At 45.2% G+C, this 20384-nt stretch overlaps 1 protein-coding gene across 1 annotated transcript in view; it reads right to left on the bottom strand.

Moving 5' to 3' along the window:
- Positions 1 to 20384, bottom strand: part of EIF3L (eukaryotic translation initiation factor 3 subunit L) — a 75153-nt gene that overhangs the window by 31198 nt on the left and 23571 nt on the right. The window contains exons 11-14 of the mRNA XM_069231401.1: positions 13152 to 13285; positions 1953 to 2126; positions 1484 to 1673; positions 694 to 774 (exon numbers count right to left, since the gene is read on the bottom strand). Of these exons, the coding sequence (XP_069087502.1) occupies positions 694 to 774; positions 1484 to 1673; positions 1953 to 2126; positions 13152 to 13285 (579 nt within the window). The remainder of the gene's footprint in view (positions 1 to 693; positions 775 to 1483; positions 1674 to 1952; positions 2127 to 13151; positions 13286 to 20384) is intronic.

The following is a 20384-nucleotide window of genomic DNA, read 5'->3' on the forward strand; positions in this document are numbered from 1 at the left end:
GGTAACTTAGCTCTGCTCTCCTGGTCGCTGGAGGGGGCGGGAATGGGGGTGGTGCTGGTGGTGGCGGGTGTGGGGGGGTGGGGAGAATGGAGCGTAATGGATATGGATGTTCGCGCCCACATGGTTGGACTGGGACGAAGGAGGAACTGTAGTCGCTTTCAACCAACCACGGTGGCACAAAACAGCTGCCCTAGCTAGTTGTTGGAAGCCTGTGGAGGCAATGTCTAAGGCACAGTCGATTTCTGTTAAACACATTAGTGTGACAAAAAAAGTCAACAAACATCCATTTTTTTTTTTTCCAAAGTTCACCTAGACATCATGGATTCCATCCTCGCAACATATTTTTTTCTTTACACAGAACCTAGTTATTTTGATTTCACCATCAAGAAGTACTACCTGAACTGAAAAGCAACTAGCTGACTATATTTCTCAGAGGAAATGCCCTTAACGTTTTACCGTTTTACTGGCAAGATTTACCATTTGCCACATTCATTGTGAGAAAATATTGTGCTGTTTAGATTTATCAGCACATTAAAGTGTGAAGTCAAGGGTTTACAAGACTTGTTTGTCATTGAGGCATTCACCAACAGAGAAGCACCCAGTCCCCAATAACAGCGGCACCTCACGCCACTGACTAGGATTCGTAACACCCACATAAAAGTTCCTTCAGGTTCTCCTTAAATGTCTCCTCACCTCCTCAAACTTGTGGATTTGTCGAATGAAGAAATCTCCGTAGCGCCTGGCGACTTTAGTGTCTGCGATGTGGATCATATCCTGTGAGTGAAGGGGAAAAGATCATGGGGTCAGCTATATGCAAAACAACATACACCACAGGACTGTGCTGTTTTGGGAGCTCTCCTATCTCTGACTAGGAGGCGTCACCCTGTGTAAAATATGGCTCTCCTTATTCCTTGGGCTGTTCATTTAGAAGCACTCCAAGCTAAGGCCCGTGGATTTAAAAAATGGTGGTCTGCTTTAGTGGCCATGTGGGGTAGTGGGAATCCACTTCCAGTGCTGATCAGGGAGGATGGCTGCTGCTCTGCTGCATTCTTATGTCCCATGCAGTAGGTTGCCACAGACAGTCCGACAATATGCCATGGTTTGAGTCTACACCACTCATAAGGCACTGACAATGTTAGAATCTCCCTTCAACCACGTGCCTTGCAAGAATCCCCACCATATCCCCCAACAATTAAATTTTATCTCTGGTGTTCTGCCCACCAGCATTTCCCACTGCATGACGCCCCTACCTTCTAGAGTGGGACATTCAGCAGCAGGATACTTGCACTGCGGCCGGTTTGCTTTCTTGCTGGTAAATTACACCTGCTCTTATTAGGGAATATCAAGCTAGTGCAGAACGTGTCCTCTCTCTCTCTCCCCACCCAAAAACTATTTGGCTGCAGGGATTATTTGTGCATCACTTTGTCTAAGTGGTCCCAACAATGCTCTGCAGTAATCAACATCCAAGGGTCACAAAGTTCACCTTGTCTATGTAGAAGTCCACTTCAGAGGCAGACTGGAACTCTCCATCCAGGGCAGAGACCCCACTCGTCCAAACCAAGTTCTTCATCTTGTGTTTGAAGACCAGCAGCTGAATTCGGAACTCTTGCTCCGTTAGGTCCAGGAACCCTGCAAGCTTGGCCACTGGCATAGTGGTATAGAGCTTCAGGAAGCTGAAACAAGACAGATCAGCAGCCTGTGTGGTTAAGATAACAGTACAAATGGATACTAGACCAGAACAATCTCAAATTGGGAGTTAGGCCACACAAAGGCAACAGATATAAGAATAGATCTCATCTTGTGCTGGATATAATTATTTTTAAGTAATATCACATTACTGAATCATAAACTTCAACAATTATAGACTAGATTAAACTGTGGCATGAGAAACAAAAAAAATTATTAGGACCCCAAAGACTCTTCCCTTTTATCACAAGGATAGCAGCACACACCTGCGGATGGTTGAGAGCTGGGCCTGCTGTTGCACCTCATCTAAGAAGACCTTTAGCTGCTGTAGGTATGGCTCCTTGTGGTAGTTGGGATGCACATTATCATAGTTGGGGACCACTGGCGACAAGAACTTTGGGCACGAGTAACTGAAGAGTTCTTCAAAGATCTGAGCATCACTGAAAGAGAAAATAAACTTTTGCCAACTGATTGAGACATGAGAGAAGGTGAGAGGCACACTGGTAAAATAACAGATCTTTTAAATTTGTGGTAAGGGAGGACAATAGGAAGCAAATTAGTTATTCTGACCTCTAGACAGTGGGGTGCTCCATTTGCCCCAGGCATGCATACTTTATTAGCAGATTTGCTGCTTTAAGAAAACAAATGCCTTTTCTTTACAGGCCAGGTGCCCCCTGGTATTTTGAGATCCTGGCCAATCATAGGGCGCCACACCATTACTCTACCCTGTACCAACCCTACGGTGCAGCAGTCTGGGACTTTTTAAGATGGAAACCCCAAGTAGTCTATGAATAGACCTTCCCTGGGAGCGTCAGCTTCACCCCTCAACTGACAGCTTCCTGATCCTGTCCCACCAAAGCGACAAAGGAAGCCCCTCCTGTTTTTGTCTTCAGAGGTCTGCTATTCCTCCTTGGTTTCTGTGGGCTTTGACTTTCCCAGCTTACGGTTAGCGTTAATGGTTAATTAACAGATGCAGATCTCCTACCCACCCCTCCTTTCCCAGGTCAAACACTGTTTAAGTCTCTACTGTCTGGGAAGGCGGTATATCCTCCTGCTGGTCAGCAGAGTAAATACCTTGTCCAAGCAGGGTCAACAAAAGCTTGGAATCCGATTCTGGATCAGCCAGTGTAGGTATGTTGACACGGACTGTGAATCTACACTCTGGATGCATGTTTACCCCATGACTGATACCTTACTGGACCCTGCCTGCCTAAGTAGGCCAAAACTGTGTTTGGTACAGAATTCCTGTGTACTATATAATTCAGTTAAGCATCTCAGACTTTCAGTATGCACTGCAGACCTACACTATGAATTCCCACTCGCATTATAAGGTATACCCTGGGTCAGTACCAATTCTGAAGGGTCGGTTCTATGACATACTAACTTCATGCAGATACCAAGCTGTGCAAGACAGTCTCACACATGGATCCTGCACGTGTGTTCATGTGTAACCAGCCCTCTCTTACCCAAGCTGCATAGCAGCAGGACTTACAGTAAAAAGCAGACACTGGCATTTAGTACTTTTAGTCGATTTCCTTAGAAGTTACTGTGAGTGGGCTTCAATTGGTGAGACTAACAATAAAGTCCAAAACCAGGTAGTTCAAAAGAGAAACAATCCTGGCAGAACCCATTGGCTGTATTATATTTGTTATTGCAATGATGCATATATAATTGTTTAGATGCCCCATCATGAAGCAGTTTTTACCAAGTCTGAGCACAGTGAATATACAGAATCATTAGTTTCCAGTGACTCAATTTATCATCACTATAAGTATGAAAGGCTTAGCTGGCCTTTGAAAGGTGACCCGCAAGCCACACTGAATTTGACCATGAACGCTTAATGGAGTGCCATTTTGCTCTTTGTATTCAAGCCATCTACAGGTTGGATCCTTCATAGGTAAGGCTTGTTTTAAGAGAATAGTTTTTGTTTTGCTGTGATAGTCCTGTAACATGTGGATGCACTAAAAGACAACACTCATAAGCATCAACATGCATACAGATGATACCCACATACACAAAAACATGCAGCAGACACACCTAACTACACGCACACAAGCAGATGTTGGTTGGAAGCATGGGTAGATTCATGGCTGTGTGGTTGCATACAATGATGCAAGGTTGACTGGATGGTTTTAGGTGCAAACGATGGTGGACAGTTGAAAGGATGTGACTGCATAACTGTCTGGAAGCAAGTGTAGGAAAATGGATACTTACCTGTTGCTGGATAAATGCTTGGTTGTGGGTGGGTGGATATGTGCTGGTTTCACCATGGAAAATGGAGGCATGGATATGGGTGGATAAATATAAGGAGTTACTCAGAACATCATAGATGTTAGAAAAGGAATAGGCAGGAGTACTTACAATCAAAAATAGGAATGGACAAGTGTAAGAAGGCAGAAATACTTGTAGGAGTAATTGAGTGTCAAGAGTAGGTGTAGTGTGTATGAAATGTTTTCTTGCCTTTAAAGCAAAACAATTGATTCTTGGAATGAAAGCTTCACAACGTACTGTAGAAGTTCTTGATAAAAAATAAAAATAAAATAAAAACAAAAACACAAACTACTGAACTGATACCCATAAAAATCAGTATGCTGCTTAACAATAACTCTTTTTAAGTATTTGAATAATGAAGAGAGGAAATGATTTGATGGCATGTGTGGCTGTAGATAAACATGCTCTACACAGACTGCAAAGCAGTCCCTCCTTAGAAGCTGTGGCTAACCTGTTGGTGTTGCAGTGGTTTGAAAAAGTGTTTGTAGCATCGCCTGTCCTAGATTGGCTTGTTGGCATGCTAATACATCCACACAATAATGTTTGGTGAATGTGTGGGGTGCAGACCATATAGCTGCCTTACATATGTCACTATGGAAATGTCTCCTAAAAGGGCCATAGTTGCCCCCTCTTTGCGGGTAGTGTGCTCTGGGAGGAATAGGTAAAGGTCTCATGACCTTATCATTACAGGTTTGAATGCATTTTACTATCCATCTGGCTATGCCTGATTTGGGTATAGGGCTGTCTTTGTGTGGTGGTGAAAAGGCGACAAAGTTTAGACTTTCTAAAAGTTTTATCAATGTAGAGCATAAGTGCTCTTTTAACACCTAATATTTGAAGAGCTTTTCACGCAACAGAATCTGGTTGAGGGGGGGAAAATGGTAATTCCATAGGCTGGTTGAGCTGAAACTGAGACACAACCTTATGGAGGAATTCAGGGTTGATACAAAGAGCCACCTTATTTTTGTGTATTTGGAAGAAAGGTTCTTCTAAGGTTAAAGCCTGGAGCTCACTAACATATCTAAGGTAAGTGATTGTGACTAAGAATGCCACTTTCCAAGATAAGTTTGAAGAGGGCATGAATGTTAAGGTTCAAATGGGGTACAATGAGCCTTGTAAGTACTACATTAGGATTTCCAGAAGGTGCGGGAGGAATCCTTGGCTGAAAAAACAGTTTGAGCCCTTTCAAGAAGGCTCGGATAACTGGAATTTTGAAATGAGAAAGGTGCTGCTAATTTTGTAGGTAAGCAGATATTGCAGCAAGATGCAACTGTATGGAAGTGTAATCTAAGATTGCTTATGCAAGTGAAGTAGGTAACAGACAGTGTCTTGTACTGTGGCTTTGAAAGGGTCAAATTGTTTTGAGTGACCATAGCAAAGAAAACGTTTACGTTTTGCTGCATTAAATTCTCTTATGGTGGGTTTACGTGCTTCTTTAAGAATGTCCAAACATTCTTGTGGCAGGTTAAGGGAGAAACTATGAACTCACAAGCCAAATTGCTAGAATGAGAGTTTTTGGGATCTGGTGTGTTTGATTTGGCCCAGATTTTGAGTGAGACGGTCTGGCCTGCTGGGGTGCTTCTCATTTGGACTACTGACAGATCTAGTAGTGTTGTGAACCAGGGCTGGCAAGCCCAAGTGGGAGCTAACAGGATCATTGCGAGAGATATTTGGCTGAGCTTCCAGACCAGAAATGGAAGGAGAGGGGGTGGTGGAAAAGTGTAGGCAAATATCCCTGACCAACTCATCCACAGTGTGTTGCCTTGGGTTAGTGCATGTGGAAACCTGGAGGTGAAGTGTGGGCATTTTGTGTTTTCTCTGCTGTGGCGAAAAAATCTATTTGAGGGAACCCCCATTTTTGGAAGTATGATCAGAGGACTTGTGGGCGAAGTTCCCCCTTGTGGACTTGTTGCTGCACCCTGCTGAGCAGGTCTGCAATGTTGTTGCCTGTTCCTAGAAGGTATTCTGCTAACAGGTGTATGTGGTGATATAGAACCCACTCCCAGATGCTCTACAACAGGAGTGATAGTTGTGGAGACTGTGTCCTTCCTTGTTTCTGTAGGTAGCTGATGTGGAGATTCTGGTGCTTGGCATCCCACAGACCCTGCACTGTTAAGTTTAGTAGGTGAGCACTGCACCCTGTCTGTGATGCGTCCATTCTGAGAGTGATGTGGGAAACTAGGCCAAGAAATGGCCACCTATTCAACAGATTGTTGGTGTTCAACCACTGCATAGAACGGTGAGTTTGGCAGTCTATCAACACTAGATCCTCCAACTGACCCGGTGACTGACACCATTGGTAAACTAGACTTTCCAGTAATGGGCACATATGTAACCTTGCAAGGGGAACTATGGCAATGCATGAAGCCATCATTCCTAGTAGGCACATAACAACAGTCTCACTGCGAGTTGGTGTTTTGTCTGAAACTGGGGCAATGATGCCTGAACGTTTTGAATTTGTGCGCAAATGGGATAGGAATCTTAACTGTGTGCTTAGGATTGCTCCCAAATATGGTTTAACCTGTAGTGGTTGCAGATGAGACTTGGGGATGTTGATAGTAAACCCTAAGCTGTTAAGAAGATCTATCGTCACCGGAGTGTGTTGTTAGCACGGATGATGAGTGCTGGCTTTGATAAGCAAGTTGTCTAGGTAAGGTAACACAGGGAATGTTTTGTCCGCGTATATGAGCTGCGACCATTGCTAGCAATTTTGTTAACACACGAGGTGAAGAGGTTATCCCAAATGGAAGTACCTTTAATTGGTAATGATTACCCGCTATGACAAACCTTAAGTATTTGCGAGGAGCTGGATGTCTAGTGTTATCATGAAGTCGCCTTGCTAGAGCAATGGGATGACATCCTTTAAGGTGAGCATGTGGATAGTGTTCTGACAGAATGTATTAGTTTAGAGGCCTGAGATCTAACGTTGGCCTTGATGACCCATCCTTTATTTGGATTTGGAAGTACAGAGATTATACCCCTGAGCCCTGATGTTGAAGAGGAATGTGCTCTATGGCCTCTTTGAGGAGAAAGGCTTGGACTTACTGCTTGAGTAGTGTTTGATTATCCTGCATTAACATGATAGTGTGAGATGGAATTTTGGGAGGTGTGGTAATGAGCTCCAGACAATAGCCATATTGAATAATGGCTAATTCCCACTTGTCTGTGGTTCGGTGGTGATGGTATCCCACTGGATGGAAATATTGTAGTCTGTCAGCAACAGGTGTTGTGTGGTCTGGGGAGGGGAATAGGGAAATCACTGTTAGGCAGTTGGAGTTGCTCTGGGAGAGGAGGCACCCTTACCCTTACCGCTGTTGCCTCTGAATGAACCCCGATAGTAGCCTTACCTATGGACCAAAGAGATGTTCCATGTCGAACAGCATGTTGAGGATAGCCTTGTTGGACTTTTTGTTTAAAATCAGAACACATCATCGAAGCGTGTCACCTAAGCAGAATGCTTGTGTCGATTTCTCAAGCTGCACTATCCACAAGGTATTAGTGATGGTTTGCCCCTCAGTAACATTTTTGTTGACCCCTTTTCCTATGTTCACGGAAGATACTGGAGGAGCTCCTCATTTTCATTCCAGTGGGCGCTGTCATATTGTGCCAAGAAGGCCTGTGAATTGGAGATACGCCAATGGTTGGCAGCCTGAGCTGCATCCCTCTTCCCTGCAGTGTCTATGCACTCACTTTCTTTCTCTGGGGACGGTGTATCCTCAGTAGCTTAAAAACTGGCCCTCTTGCATGCTGTGGTGGTGACTATGGAATTCGGTGGCACTTAGCCCCGTATGAGAATAGTCAGATGGTACTGCCTTATATTTCTTATCCACTTCAGGAGTGATGATTCTAGCCCTAACAGGGTCCTTAAAAATGTCCTCGGGGTGTCTCATCATGCCCTTTAACATGGGGAGATACTTCCTGTCTGTGTATAGTAGCTAAGGAAAAGCTGCTGCCCTCGCAATGACCTCCAGGTAGGAGATTGTGTCTTCAGGTAGGGAAGGATCAGCTGGGTACAGATCAGGGTCATTTGGAGTACTGGGATCTATATAAGGTATGTGTCCTATGGGTCAGGATCCCCCTTGTGGCCCTCCCTAACCACCCGTGTCAGATTGTGGTGATCCCAGAGGAGAAATGTCCAGGGGGCCATGGGGTTGTGCAATGGTAGAGTAAAATGAGGGGGTGATAGGGGTGGTGGTGAAGGTAGTGGAGAGGGAGGTCTGGTGGCCTTTTCCTTAGTTTTCTTCCTGGGAGGAAAGGGTACATCCATTGCCTCCTCAGAAGGCAATCTCCTCTTTAGAGGTATGGGAAAGGAGGGCACAGCAATAATCCAACCAGTTTCCAGTTGGATATAGATTTTTCCACTGCCAAATGTCCAACTTTTCCAAAATAGGCTTGATAAGCCGATGAAGCTTTGATGTCTTTCAGCTCAGAGGATTTCGGAATCAAGGATTTTAGCTTCAATGTGTGAGGCTTCATCAGCCCCAAGGTAAAGGAGTCGACTGCTGGTATGGCACCGAAGGTCGAGTCAGTGCGGAGGATTGCTCTCGGTCCGAAAAGGTCAATGCTGAAGGCTTGGCCTTGGTCTGTCCTTTCAGCGCTGGGCCGAAGGGCGGAGAGTCTGAAGCAGCTTTCCAGATCAGACTGTGGAAGGAAAGTAATGGTGGACCGATGACGTCAGATGGAGCTGTTGGTGGCAAAGATTTTTTGGTCAGCTTGGGTGGAGGGGTGGGGGCAGGGGCTGCAGTACTCGCGTGTTGCACAGATGCAACTTCCGGCATCTCTAGGTCTACCTCAATGCCGAAGCTGTCGTCTAGAGAGAAGGCCTCCTCTTCTTCAATGGTAGGCTTCTCTTGGGCGACTTCCTCACCGAAGATGTGGGAGTGTCTTCTACAGCCCTGTGAGACATTTTGAGGCGACGAGCCCAGTGGTCCTGGAGTGTCGTCTTCGCATTACTGGCCTCACAGTCTGCTTCTTTGTGGTCCCAGGAGAGACACAAATTGCACACCGAGAGTTGATCTGTGGGTGGGTTTTTTGTGTGACAACGTGGGCAAAACAAAAATATGTGTCCCATCATCAGAAGCACATTTTCGGAGGGGATGGAAGAACATCGAGGATAGGCCCCAAAGGGCTCTCTGTCAAACAAGGTAGATCTGGCAGAGTTTGAGGAAGCGCAAAGATGGAAAAGCGCAAACAATAACAATACAGTCGAAGATAGAATAGAACCAGTAGAATCGAACCAAAACCGAGTCGAAGCATGGAACGAAGACATGTCCGAACCAGAAGGCGGAGAGAAAACAATTTTACAATGGATTTGACGTCCATGCACATTATAACAGAGAGGAGGAGTCACTCGACCTCGTGACTCCAAAGACTTCTTTGAAGAAAAACAACTTGCACAACTCCGGACTCAACAGTATGCAGAACATGTGTATCTACAGCCACACATGCCAATGAACACACCTTTACAAATGCCTGTGTGTTAATATATGTATTATTATGTACTGGTTTCAAGATATCAGTCTTTTACAACAAACAAAAAAGTAGCCTGTCAAACTTAGATACATAGATCTGCAATCAAATAAATAAGACTGCTGAACCGAACTGCAAAATTCTTGCTAGTATGACAGGGTCAGAATATGTTATCTTGTAGAAAATTTGCTCAAAATTTAAAAACGTGTTCCCCAAGTGAAATGCAGTATGGATCACATGTAAAACTTATACAGACAGCAAACTGCAACAGTCCACAAATAATTAATTTTTCTTTATTGCATGATTTTTAGTTGCATGATTTACCAGGGGTAGCAATTAGAATCCTTGCAGAGAGGTGAGTTTGCAGCAGAAGTCCATAATAAATTCACCAAGCATGGCATGTGTTTTTAACCTGCTACGAGCGAGAACAGTGTGCATCAGTTACCAGTGGTAGTGTTTGCTCTACTGCCTCAAGTATCTCCAAACACCTGAGGCTCAATTGCCAGGCAATGGTGAAAGGACTCTTGCTGTTGCCTGATAGCCACAGGACCATTTGAGAACATTAAGTGTGGGTAAAGAAGCATTTAAATTTGTTCCATGAGCCACAGTTTTCATAACCACATGGGCACACAGAATCTTTGCTTCCCTGTACTTCCCAATATTAGGTCCACCGGTCATACTACTGCAATAGTTGAAAGGAATAACATTCTGCATAACTGCGGCTCGTTCCTCAGCACCCCAAATTTGTGAGGGGACCTGGATGTCGAGCATCTTGCTGATAACAGGTTTGTGCAGTGCACCGTATAAATACATCCACTAGAAGCAGTTCCAAATGCCACTTATTTCACCCTGCAGTAGATGTTCCACGTCATTTCTCGAACACTGGTGTGTCCTAACAGAAGCAGCACATTCTGCTTCAAAACCACAGTAGATGGTCTTGCCTCTGAATTGCCAAGCAAGCTCACCCGTGCTTTCTAGTGAGGTGCATAGCTGTGGTTATCATCTGCACCTATAAACACCAGCCTATTGGTTTTATGAAGTATCCAACAGATTTGAGTCAGTAACTTTGCTCCCAATGCCAGTGGCTTCACGTGAAACTTTTATCGAATAGTTTCTATACTGTGCCATCATTTTATACATATGAGCCCCATTTGTGTGTGAGAGGAATCTGTTCTGATGGCCACTGGCCAGATATTTTTTTATGCATTTTCTGTTCTTAGTTTTGGCAAAAGAAACCGCCTTAGAGTCATTCTGAATGTTTTCACTGGTTCTTTGATCATGTCCCTTTACCCCTGCTTCTTACAGACATGGACGTCCATGCCCCTTTTCTGGGAGACACGCCCGTTGAGTCAATTGGGCTTAGACTCAGTTGTCGGCCCAATATAAAAATTTGTGTTACAGTTTGGATTAGAGTTCATGGCAATAGGATAACTGTGACTGACAGTGGTGATATTTAGAGCTAGTGCAATTCAGCAAAAGTCTTAAAATCCACCATTTCACACTATGGTAATAAGAAGGATATTCTACTTTGAGCACAGTCGTGTATGGTTTATGCCACAGCATTTTCCATATGTATGTGTTTTAAGAAACATTTTTAAATAAATCTTTTTATTTGTTTTATTTCAACATGTAACAAAAAAACAGCAAAAAGTAAGTAAGTCAACACAGGCAGTGTTCTCACTAATACTTGCTGTGATTACGATATACAACATGTACGTCCATGATGATAGGATTCTGTATAACACTGGCATATCCCAGAAAATCAGCCAGTCAAAATTTCATTGTGTGAGTTCAACACTGATTCCATATTTTAGTGTATTTCCTTTGTACTCCTCTTCCTTTATAGGCTAGTTCTTCAGTTTTATCACAAAAGTCCATTCCATTGGTGTATTACTCTACTCCAGGAAAGCTCTCTTCACTTTAATGTCGCACAAAGTCCCTTTAAGCCACTAGGAAGCCAAAGGCCACGAAGATGCAGGTATAACGTGGATCTGCCAAATCATTCTTCACACCAAGTACCATCACTTTAGGATCTAAAGTTAGATTGCTGCCCAATACATTTCCCACTGCGGTATTAATCTTACACCAGTATTCAATCACAAATCACATGTCCAGATCATGTAAAAACACATGCCTATGGAGGATTTACATCTATGACAACAAGGGTCTCTCGCTCGCCTCACCTTCCAGAGCTGCACTGGGTTATAATGATATCTATGGAGCTATTTAGTTTGAATGAGACATAGCCTGGAGGAGATAAACAGTGTCCTCTGTGCCATCTTTGCTTCAATCAGTCATCATCATCAGGATTTCCTAGGTCAAGCTCCCAGGTGTGTCTCAGTCTCAGTGCTAGGTTGGGAGAGTTAACTATTACGGATCTATATAATTGTGAGATGCCCTTCCTGCCTAGGGCAGCCACGTTCAGCTTTGCTCTTAAGGGGTTGAACTTGGGGACTGCGAGTAGTTTCTCACTGTAGCTTTCCCAGGCATACCTCAGTTGCAAATAACGAAATAATTGGGTTCTTTGCAGCTAGAAGTCTGTTCGATCTTCAAACAATATGATGTGATCTGGCTGCCAGACATCGCTCAGCATCGAGATACCGATGACGTCCCTTTGACACAATCCTTCCAGTTTGAATGTCAGGACTAGCCAAGTGCCATGGCAATAAATGTGTTTAAGCACTTTGTGACAGCAAAGCAGTGGTAACCTAAGTGCTGTCTGCAGCACACCTGGGGACTGTTTTCCCCGTACAGCAGGTTGAATAAGACAAAGATGTCTAACAGGTCTAACTAAGTTCAGTCTATTTGATAGGGCTCATCTATTGTCAACTATCAAATCATTGATTGGGACTAGTAAAGGGGTCCAGTAATACACTTTCACATCTGCCCATCACAGTCCAATTTCAAAAGAAGACTGGAAACATTTTAGAACAACATCCGACACAGGGTGCCACACAGAGGAAATTGCCACTCAAGGATCGTAGGTCTGGAAAGAAACTTGATGAAAACGTAGGAGGGTCATTTTAAGGGATATACAGAAATCCAGGTAGGGAGATAATCTTAAATCGTGCTCCCTGACCCAACAAAGAGAAGGTGAGGGAAGCCCAGGATTTAAAGTCCAGCATTAGCTTACAAAAGAGGGACTATATTTAGCTGCCAGCTTCTTTGTTGACATCTTCTGAATTCCAGTCAGAGGTTTCACAAGTGGTCACCTGCTATGAACAATTTGATAATAGTGAGGCATTTCCTCAACCCACCTTTGATGGGCAAGCATAATTAAGAAATGTATGTAACCAAAAGCAGGATACAAGTGTTAAATTTGTGAAAGGTAAAAGTCACACTACAGAGATAGCTTGACTATTAGGAGAGTTGTTTCAGTGTGTAAAACACATTTTACATATAATCTGTGAGGCAGTAAAACGTGGTTTCCAATGGTAGTGTTGCATTGTGGTAATAAACTCAAGATTTTATCTCTGCACTCCAGTAATGAACATGCAAATGAGTACAGTTTATCGAAATAACATGTATTATTGGGCCACATTTATTTTCACAGCCATGGCATAAGTAACATACAGGCAGATAAGTAGTGTGTAATATGTTGTTTATTACCACTACCAAGTGTGTGGAGGGACCATGACTCATCATCATCCTAAATGAATCCCCTTTCCATGAAGATAATTTAATACTTGTGGGGACTCCCTGTTACTGTGTTATACATCTCTTACCCCTTTTGCATGCGCAGCATCTTGTCGCCATATTTCTCCCGAAGCTGGGTGTGGATGCTCTCATCAATGCGCATGGGATACATGGTGAGTGCAACAGCCAGAAGGGCATGCATCTGCTCGCTCTGTTTGTTAATCTGAAAACAGAAAAGGGAGAGATGAAGTGGCACAAGGAGAGGGGAATTGGGGAGGACAAAAGAGGGAACAGAGAGAAATGCAATGAGCCAGAAGGAGAGAGGGATACAAATGCCATAACCGGGAAGGAAAGGAGAGAGGAAACTACAGGGACGTTTGAAAAGGAGTAAGGGAGGAGGTAAAGAGAGAAGAGGAGGAAAAGGCAATAAAAAAAAGTCTACTTGACAGAAGGGTAATGCAATTAGAGGCCGCAAGGAAGAGGACAATACCACATGCATACTTTTGTATCCAGTAACACACTTTACCACTCAACATTTACTCTGCCCACCACTCACTGCCATACAGCCAAGGGAATGATCGGCAATCTTAAGCAAAGCGCTAGCAGTCCAGCTTTAAGAGTTCGAAAGACTGCTTTCACTGGTATCCCAACATATTTCCCTGAAATCATTTTTTAAACAGCCATAGGAAACAAGACTTCTTAACAAGCGAAGTAATACCAAAATAAATAAATAAATACAGTAAAAATCGCATACTCAAACTACAAGACAGGCAGTCATTTTGGTGAGGAATGCTGCCCATTTGTTTGCCAGGAGTAGTCATGAGACCAAGGGATGCTGGTCTCAAATCAGCTTAAAGAAAAACTATTTCAGACTTATTTTGCATCACCCACATACAGTTAAATGAGGAATATTTTGTATAGCCGCTTGAAAACAGTGATAGCAAATTCTTCAGATAATGTGATGTGTCAGTTATCCACAGCCACTCTCACGGCTCCCTAAGCAACTGTGGAAATAAGAAAGTTTTTCCGTCAACTTCAAGGTATTTTGAAGTAAGTATTTGTTTGAAAGGTATGTTTTAATGTTTTATTGCTATCATAAGGTAAAATCATGCAAACCATACACCCTCAATGGATCCTTGTGACTGAAGCAAGAAGGGTGTGTGACTGCACAGTAATCTGGAAAGCGATCAAATGAGTACAAGTTGTCTCACATTGGGTGAAGGCAGAAAGTTAAAGCATGAAAACAAAATAGGGGGACTGATTAAATACACCACTGCAACACAATGGGACGACCCTTTACATTATTTCTTAGAAGAAAATGCCAAAAGTGACAAAATGTCTGTAAAACCAAGGAGAACTAATCAAATACAGAAGGAAGATATCTGGTTACTCACCAAGATAATAATAATGGTACATACCAGACGTGAAAAAACACAACAATTAAGGTAACATATGGACAACCCTGCGAGGATTAAGGGAACCTCGTGAGTCTCTGTCCTGCTTCTAAACAAATGAAGTGAAAACAAACAAGAAAGCAATTCACCCTCGAATATGAACATTTCTGCAACAACACAATTATTTTCTCTGTCTGCAGGTTTGATTAAAGATGTTTACAATATGTTTACACAAGAGCTGGAGCGAGAAATATAAATAGGGACATATGTAAGCAACTCGATGCAAAAAAGCGTGTTCCTCAAGCTGAGCAGTATGTAAAACTGATTGTTAGAATACAGAAGAATCAATAAAAATGATTTAAAAAAATTGTGAAGACCTTCTGCTTTGTCGCATTCAGGTGGAATTTTACCGGCATATGGTATAGAAGAAGCTGGAAATCAATATATCTTTCCCAGCAGACGAAAAGGAGTGAAATTGGACATAAACTCCAAAGGTGGGGCGGCAAAAATGAAGAAAAAGACAGCGAAGAACAAGTCTTGGCAAAGTCAATAGGTCCAGTCTTTGGGAACATTTGGCTTTGCCAACAGTTTTTTTAGCCATGCAGCATACCATCCTAATGCAGTTGATCATGGCTAAAGAAAACAAACAAACAGAAAAGGCACTATGACGTAGCAGCCATAGCATTTTGAAGGACTACACAGCATATGTATGCACAACTACAAAATGAAATACAAGCAGTTTTTCTATTTACTGAGTGTGGGGAAGTGTATTATTGTGTGGGGTGGTTGTGAGACCTTACTATGTAATAATGTTACAACCTCTATTAGGTCCTGTAAAGAAATGCCTCCTTGGCATGGTTACCCCCTGACTTTTTGCCTTTGCTGATGCTAAGTTTTGATTTGAAAGTGTGCTGAGGCCTGCTAACCAGGCCCCAGCACCAGTGTTCTTTCCCTAACCTGTACCTTTGTTTTCACAATTGGCACACCCTGGCATCCAGGTAAGTCCCTTGTAACTGGTACCCCTGGTACCAAGGGCCCTGATGCCAGGGAAGGTCTCTAAGGGCTGCAGCATATCTTATGCCACCCTGGGGACCCCTCACTCAGCACAGACACACTGCTTGCCAGCTTGTGTGTGCTGGTGAGGACAAAACAAGTAAGTCGACATGGCACTCCCCTCAGGGTGCCATGCCAACCTCACACTGCCTATGCAGTATAGATAAGTCACCCCTCTTACAGCCCTAAGGCAGGGTGCACTATACCATAGGTGAGGGCACAAGTGCATGAGCACTGTGCCCCTACAGTGTCTAAGCAAAACCTTAAACATTGTAAGTGCAGGGTAGCCATAAGAGTATATGGTCTGGGAGTCTGTCATGCACAAACTCCACAGCACCACAGCACCATAATGCCCCCTGAAACCTTAACCAACTACCCGTGTAGGCTGACTGGTTTTAGCAGCCTGCCACACTCGAGATATGTTGCTGGCCACATGGGGAGAGTGCCTTTGTCTCACTGTGGCTAGTAACAAAGCCTGTACTGGGTGGAGATGCTTATCACCCCCCCCTGCAGGAACTGTAACACCTGGCGGTGAGCCTCAAAAGCTCACCCCCTTTGTTACAGCACCCTAGGGCATTCCAGCTAGTGGAGTTGCCTGCCCCCTCCGGCCACGGCCCCACTTTTGGCGGCAAGGCCGGAGGAGATAATGAGAAAAACAAGGAGGAATCACTGGCCAGTCAGGACAGCCCCTAAGGCAACCTGAGCTGAGGTGACTGACTTTTAGAAATCCTCCATCTTGCAGATGGAGGATTCCCCCAATAGGGATAGGAATGTGACCCCCTCCCCTTGGGAGGAGGCACAAAGAGGGTGTAGCCACCCTCAGGCCTAGTAGCCATTGGCTACTGCCCTCCCAGACCTAAACACACCCCTAAATTCTGTATTTAGGGGCTCTCCAGAACCTAGGAACTCAGATTCCTGCAACCTAAGAAGAGGACTGCTGAGCTGAAAAACCCTGCAGAGAAGACGGAGACACCAACTGCTTTGGCCCCAGCTCTACCGGCCTGTCTTCCCCCCCCCTTCTGAAGACACTGCTCCAGCGACGCTTTCCCTAGGGACCAGCGACCTCCGAATCCTCAGAGGACTGCCCTGCTCTAGAAGGACCAAGAACTCCCGAGGACAGCGGCTCTGTTCACCCAAGACTGCAACTTTGTTTCAAAGGAGCAACTTTAAACCAACTTGCGTTTCCCGCCGGAAGCGTGAGACTTGCTACTCTGCACTCAACGCCCCCGGCTCGACTTGTGGAGAATAAACACTTCAGGGAGGACTCCCTGGCGACTACGAGACCGTGAGTAGCCAGAGTTGCCCCCCCTGAACCCCCACAGCGACGCCTGCAGAGGGAATCCCGAGGCTCCCCCTGACCGTGACTGCCTGTTCCTCAGATACCGACGCCTGGAAAAGACTCTGCACCCGCAGCCCCCAGGACCTGAAGGATCCGAACTCCAGTGCAGGAGTGACCCCCAGGAGGCCCTCCCTTGCCCAGGTGGTGGCTACCCAGAGGAGCCCCCCCCCCTTGCCTGCATCGCTGAAGAGACCCCTTGGTCTCCCATTGATTTCTATTGCTAACACGATGCTTGTTTGCACACTGCCGCCCCCGTGCTGCTGAGGGTGTACTTTCTGTGCTGACTTGTGTCCCCCCCGGTGCCCTACAAAACCCCCCTGGTCTGCCCTCCGAAGACGCGGGTACTTACCTGCTGGCAGACTGGAACCGGGGCACCCCCCTTCTCCATTGAAGCCTATGCGTTTTGGGCACCACTTTGACCTCTGCACCTGACCGGCCCTGAGCTGCTGGTGTGGTAACTTTGGGGTTGCTCTGAACCCCCAACGGTGGGCTACCTTGGACCCAAACTTGAACCCCGTAGGTGGTTTACTTACCTGCAAAAACTAAAACTCTTACTCCCCCTAGGAACTTTGAAAATTGCACTAAGTGTCTAGTTTTAGTTTTGAAATAGCTATATGTGATTTATATGAAAACTGTGTATGCTATTTTGATTGTTCAAAGTTCCTAAAGTACCTACCTGCAATACCTTTCATTTGAAGTATTACATGTAAAATTTGAACCTGTGGTTCTTAAAATAAACTAAGAAAATATATTTTTCTATACAAAAACCTATTGGCCTGGAATTGTCTCTGAGTGTGTGTTCCTCATTTATTGCCTGTGTGTGTACAACAAATGCTTAACACTACTCCTTTGATAAGCCTACTGCTCGACCACACTACCACAAAATAGAGCATTAGTATTATCTCTTTTTGCCACTATCTTACCTCAAAGGGGAACCCTTGGACTCTGTGCATACTATTCCTTACTTTGAAATAGTGCATACAGAGCCAACTTCTTACAGGTCCAGTTAGGTTCTTTATGAAAACCCCTAGCTCAGTCATGGGTAGCCATGTGTAGAACAGTCAGGCGTAATCAAAGGAACAAACTTAAATCATTTGTAGTAAGAAAACAGACAGTAACTAATAGACTCAAACCAATACATATCCAACACCAATTATACAAATAGACTATATTTTTAATCTTTGACAAGGTACTAAAACAACAAATCTGTTGAGGGAAACTGTAGATGTGATTTTTCAAAGTAACAAAAAAATAGAACTGCATTGGCCTAGCCACAACAGGTTGGGAGCCAGCCATGGGTACCACTTCGGCCCAGTGGACTAGTTACCTGTGGGGTCCAGCAGTCTCAGAGTACTCAGTGCCCTTTCCCCTTTATCATGGTCCAGAAAAGAAGTGGTCCTGATGCTGAGAATCTTCCTGGGGCCACCCTTCGGCCCACAACTGTCAGGGCTTGTCTCTGGCCTCGATCTCCCACAATACACCAGCGAAGTCCAGTGCCGTTCCACTCGCTACTGGTCTTCCAGTTACATCAATTTCAGCAGTTTCCTTGGAGTTAAGAAAATATTTGTGGGACCCGGATCCACTCTGACTTTGGTCATGGGCCCAATGGGCGTGGGGTCACCTTCTAAGGACCTGGACTCTGTCTTCTAGCAGACACTTCGACATCTAGCAGAAGGGGTGTGTTTAGGTCTGGGGGGTTAGTAGCCAATGGCTACTAGCCCTGAGGGTGGCTACACTCTCTTTGTGCCTCCTCCCTGAGGGGAGGGGGCACATTCCTTTCCCTATTGGGGGAATCCTCCACCTGCAAGATGGAGGATTTCTAAAAGTCAGAGTCACCTCAGCTCAGGACACCTTAGGGGCTGTCCTGATTGGCCAGTGACTCCTCCTTGTTTTTCTCATTATCTCCTCCGGCCTTGCCGCCAAAAGTGGGGCCGTGGCCGGAGGGGGCGGGCAACTCCACTAGCTGGAGTGCCCTGGGGTGCTGTAACAAAGGGGGTGAGCCTTTGAGACTCACCGCCTGGTGTTACAGTTCCTGCAGGGGGAGGCGAGAAGCACCTCCACCCAGTACAGGCTTTGTTACTAGCCACAGAGTGACAAAGGCACTCTCCCCATGTGGCCAGCAACATGTCTGGTGTGTGGCAGGCTGCTAAAACTAGTCAGCCTACACGGATAGTCGGTTAAGGTTTCAGGGGGCACCTCTAAGGTGCCCTCTGGGGTGTATGTTACAATAAAATGTACACTGGCATCAGTGTGCATTTATTGTGCTGAGAAGTTTGATACCAAACTTCACAGTTTTCAGTGTAGCCATTATGGTGCTGTGAAGTTCGTGCATGACAGACTCCCAGACCATATACTCTTATGGCTACCCTGCACTTACAATTTCTAAGGTTTTGCTTAGACACTGTAGGGGCACAGTGCTCATGCACTTATGCCCTCACCTATGGTATAGTGCACCCTGCCTTAGGGCTGTAAGGCCTGCTAGAGGGGTGACTTATCTATACTGCATAGGCAGTGTGAGGTTGGCATGGCACCCTGAGGGGAGTGCCATGTCGATTTAGTCTTTTTATCCCCACTAGCACATACAAGCTGGCAAGCAGTGTGTCTGTGCTGAGTGAGGGGTCCCCAGGGTGGCATAAGACATGCTGCAGCCCTTAGAGACCTTCCCTGGCATCAGGGCCCTTGGTACCAGGGGCCCCAGTTACAAGGGACTCACCTGGATGCCACGGTGTGCCAATTGTGGAAACAAAAGTACAGGTTAGGGAAAGAACACTGGTGCTGGGGCCTGGTTAGCAGGCCTCAGCACACTTTCATATCAAAACTTAGCATCAGCAAAGGCAAAAAGTCAGGGGGTAACCATGCCAAGGAGGCATTTCCTTACACATTGGCATACTGGTACACCCATATAATTCCCTAGTATATGGTACTGAGGTACCCAGGGTATTGAGGTTTCAGGAGATCCCTATGGGCTGCAGCATTTCTTTTGACACCCATAGGGAGATCTGATAATTCTTACACAGGCCTGCCAGTGCAGCCTGAGTGAAATAACGTCCACATTATTTCACAGCCATTTACCACTGCACTTAAGTAACTTATAAGTCCCCTATATGTCTAACCTTCACCTGGTGAAGGTTGGGTGCAAAGGTATACTTAGTGTGTGGGCACCCTGGCAGTAGCCAAGGTGCCCCCACATCGTTCAGGGCAAATTCCCCGGACTTTGTGAGTGCGGGGACACCATTACACGCGTGCACTATACATAGGTCACTACCTATGTATAGCGTCACAATGGTAACTCCGAACATGGCCATGTAACATGTCTAAGATCATGGAATTGTCACCCCAATGCCATTCTGGCATTGGGGAGACAATTCCATGATCCCCCGGGTCTCTAGCACAGAACCCGGGTACTGCCAAACTGCCTTTTCAGGGTTTGCACTGCAGCTGCTGCCAACCCCTCAGACAGGTTTCTGCCCCCCTGGGGTCCAGGCAGCCCTGGCCCAGGAAGGCAGAACAAAGGATTTCCTCTGAGAGAGGGTGTG

This window comes from Pleurodeles waltl, chromosome 4_2, assembly GCF_031143425.1.
Source record: "Pleurodeles waltl isolate 20211129_DDA chromosome 4_2, aPleWal1.hap1.20221129, whole genome shotgun sequence".
Taxonomy (NCBI): Eukaryota; Metazoa; Chordata; class Amphibia; order Caudata; family Salamandridae; genus Pleurodeles; species Pleurodeles waltl.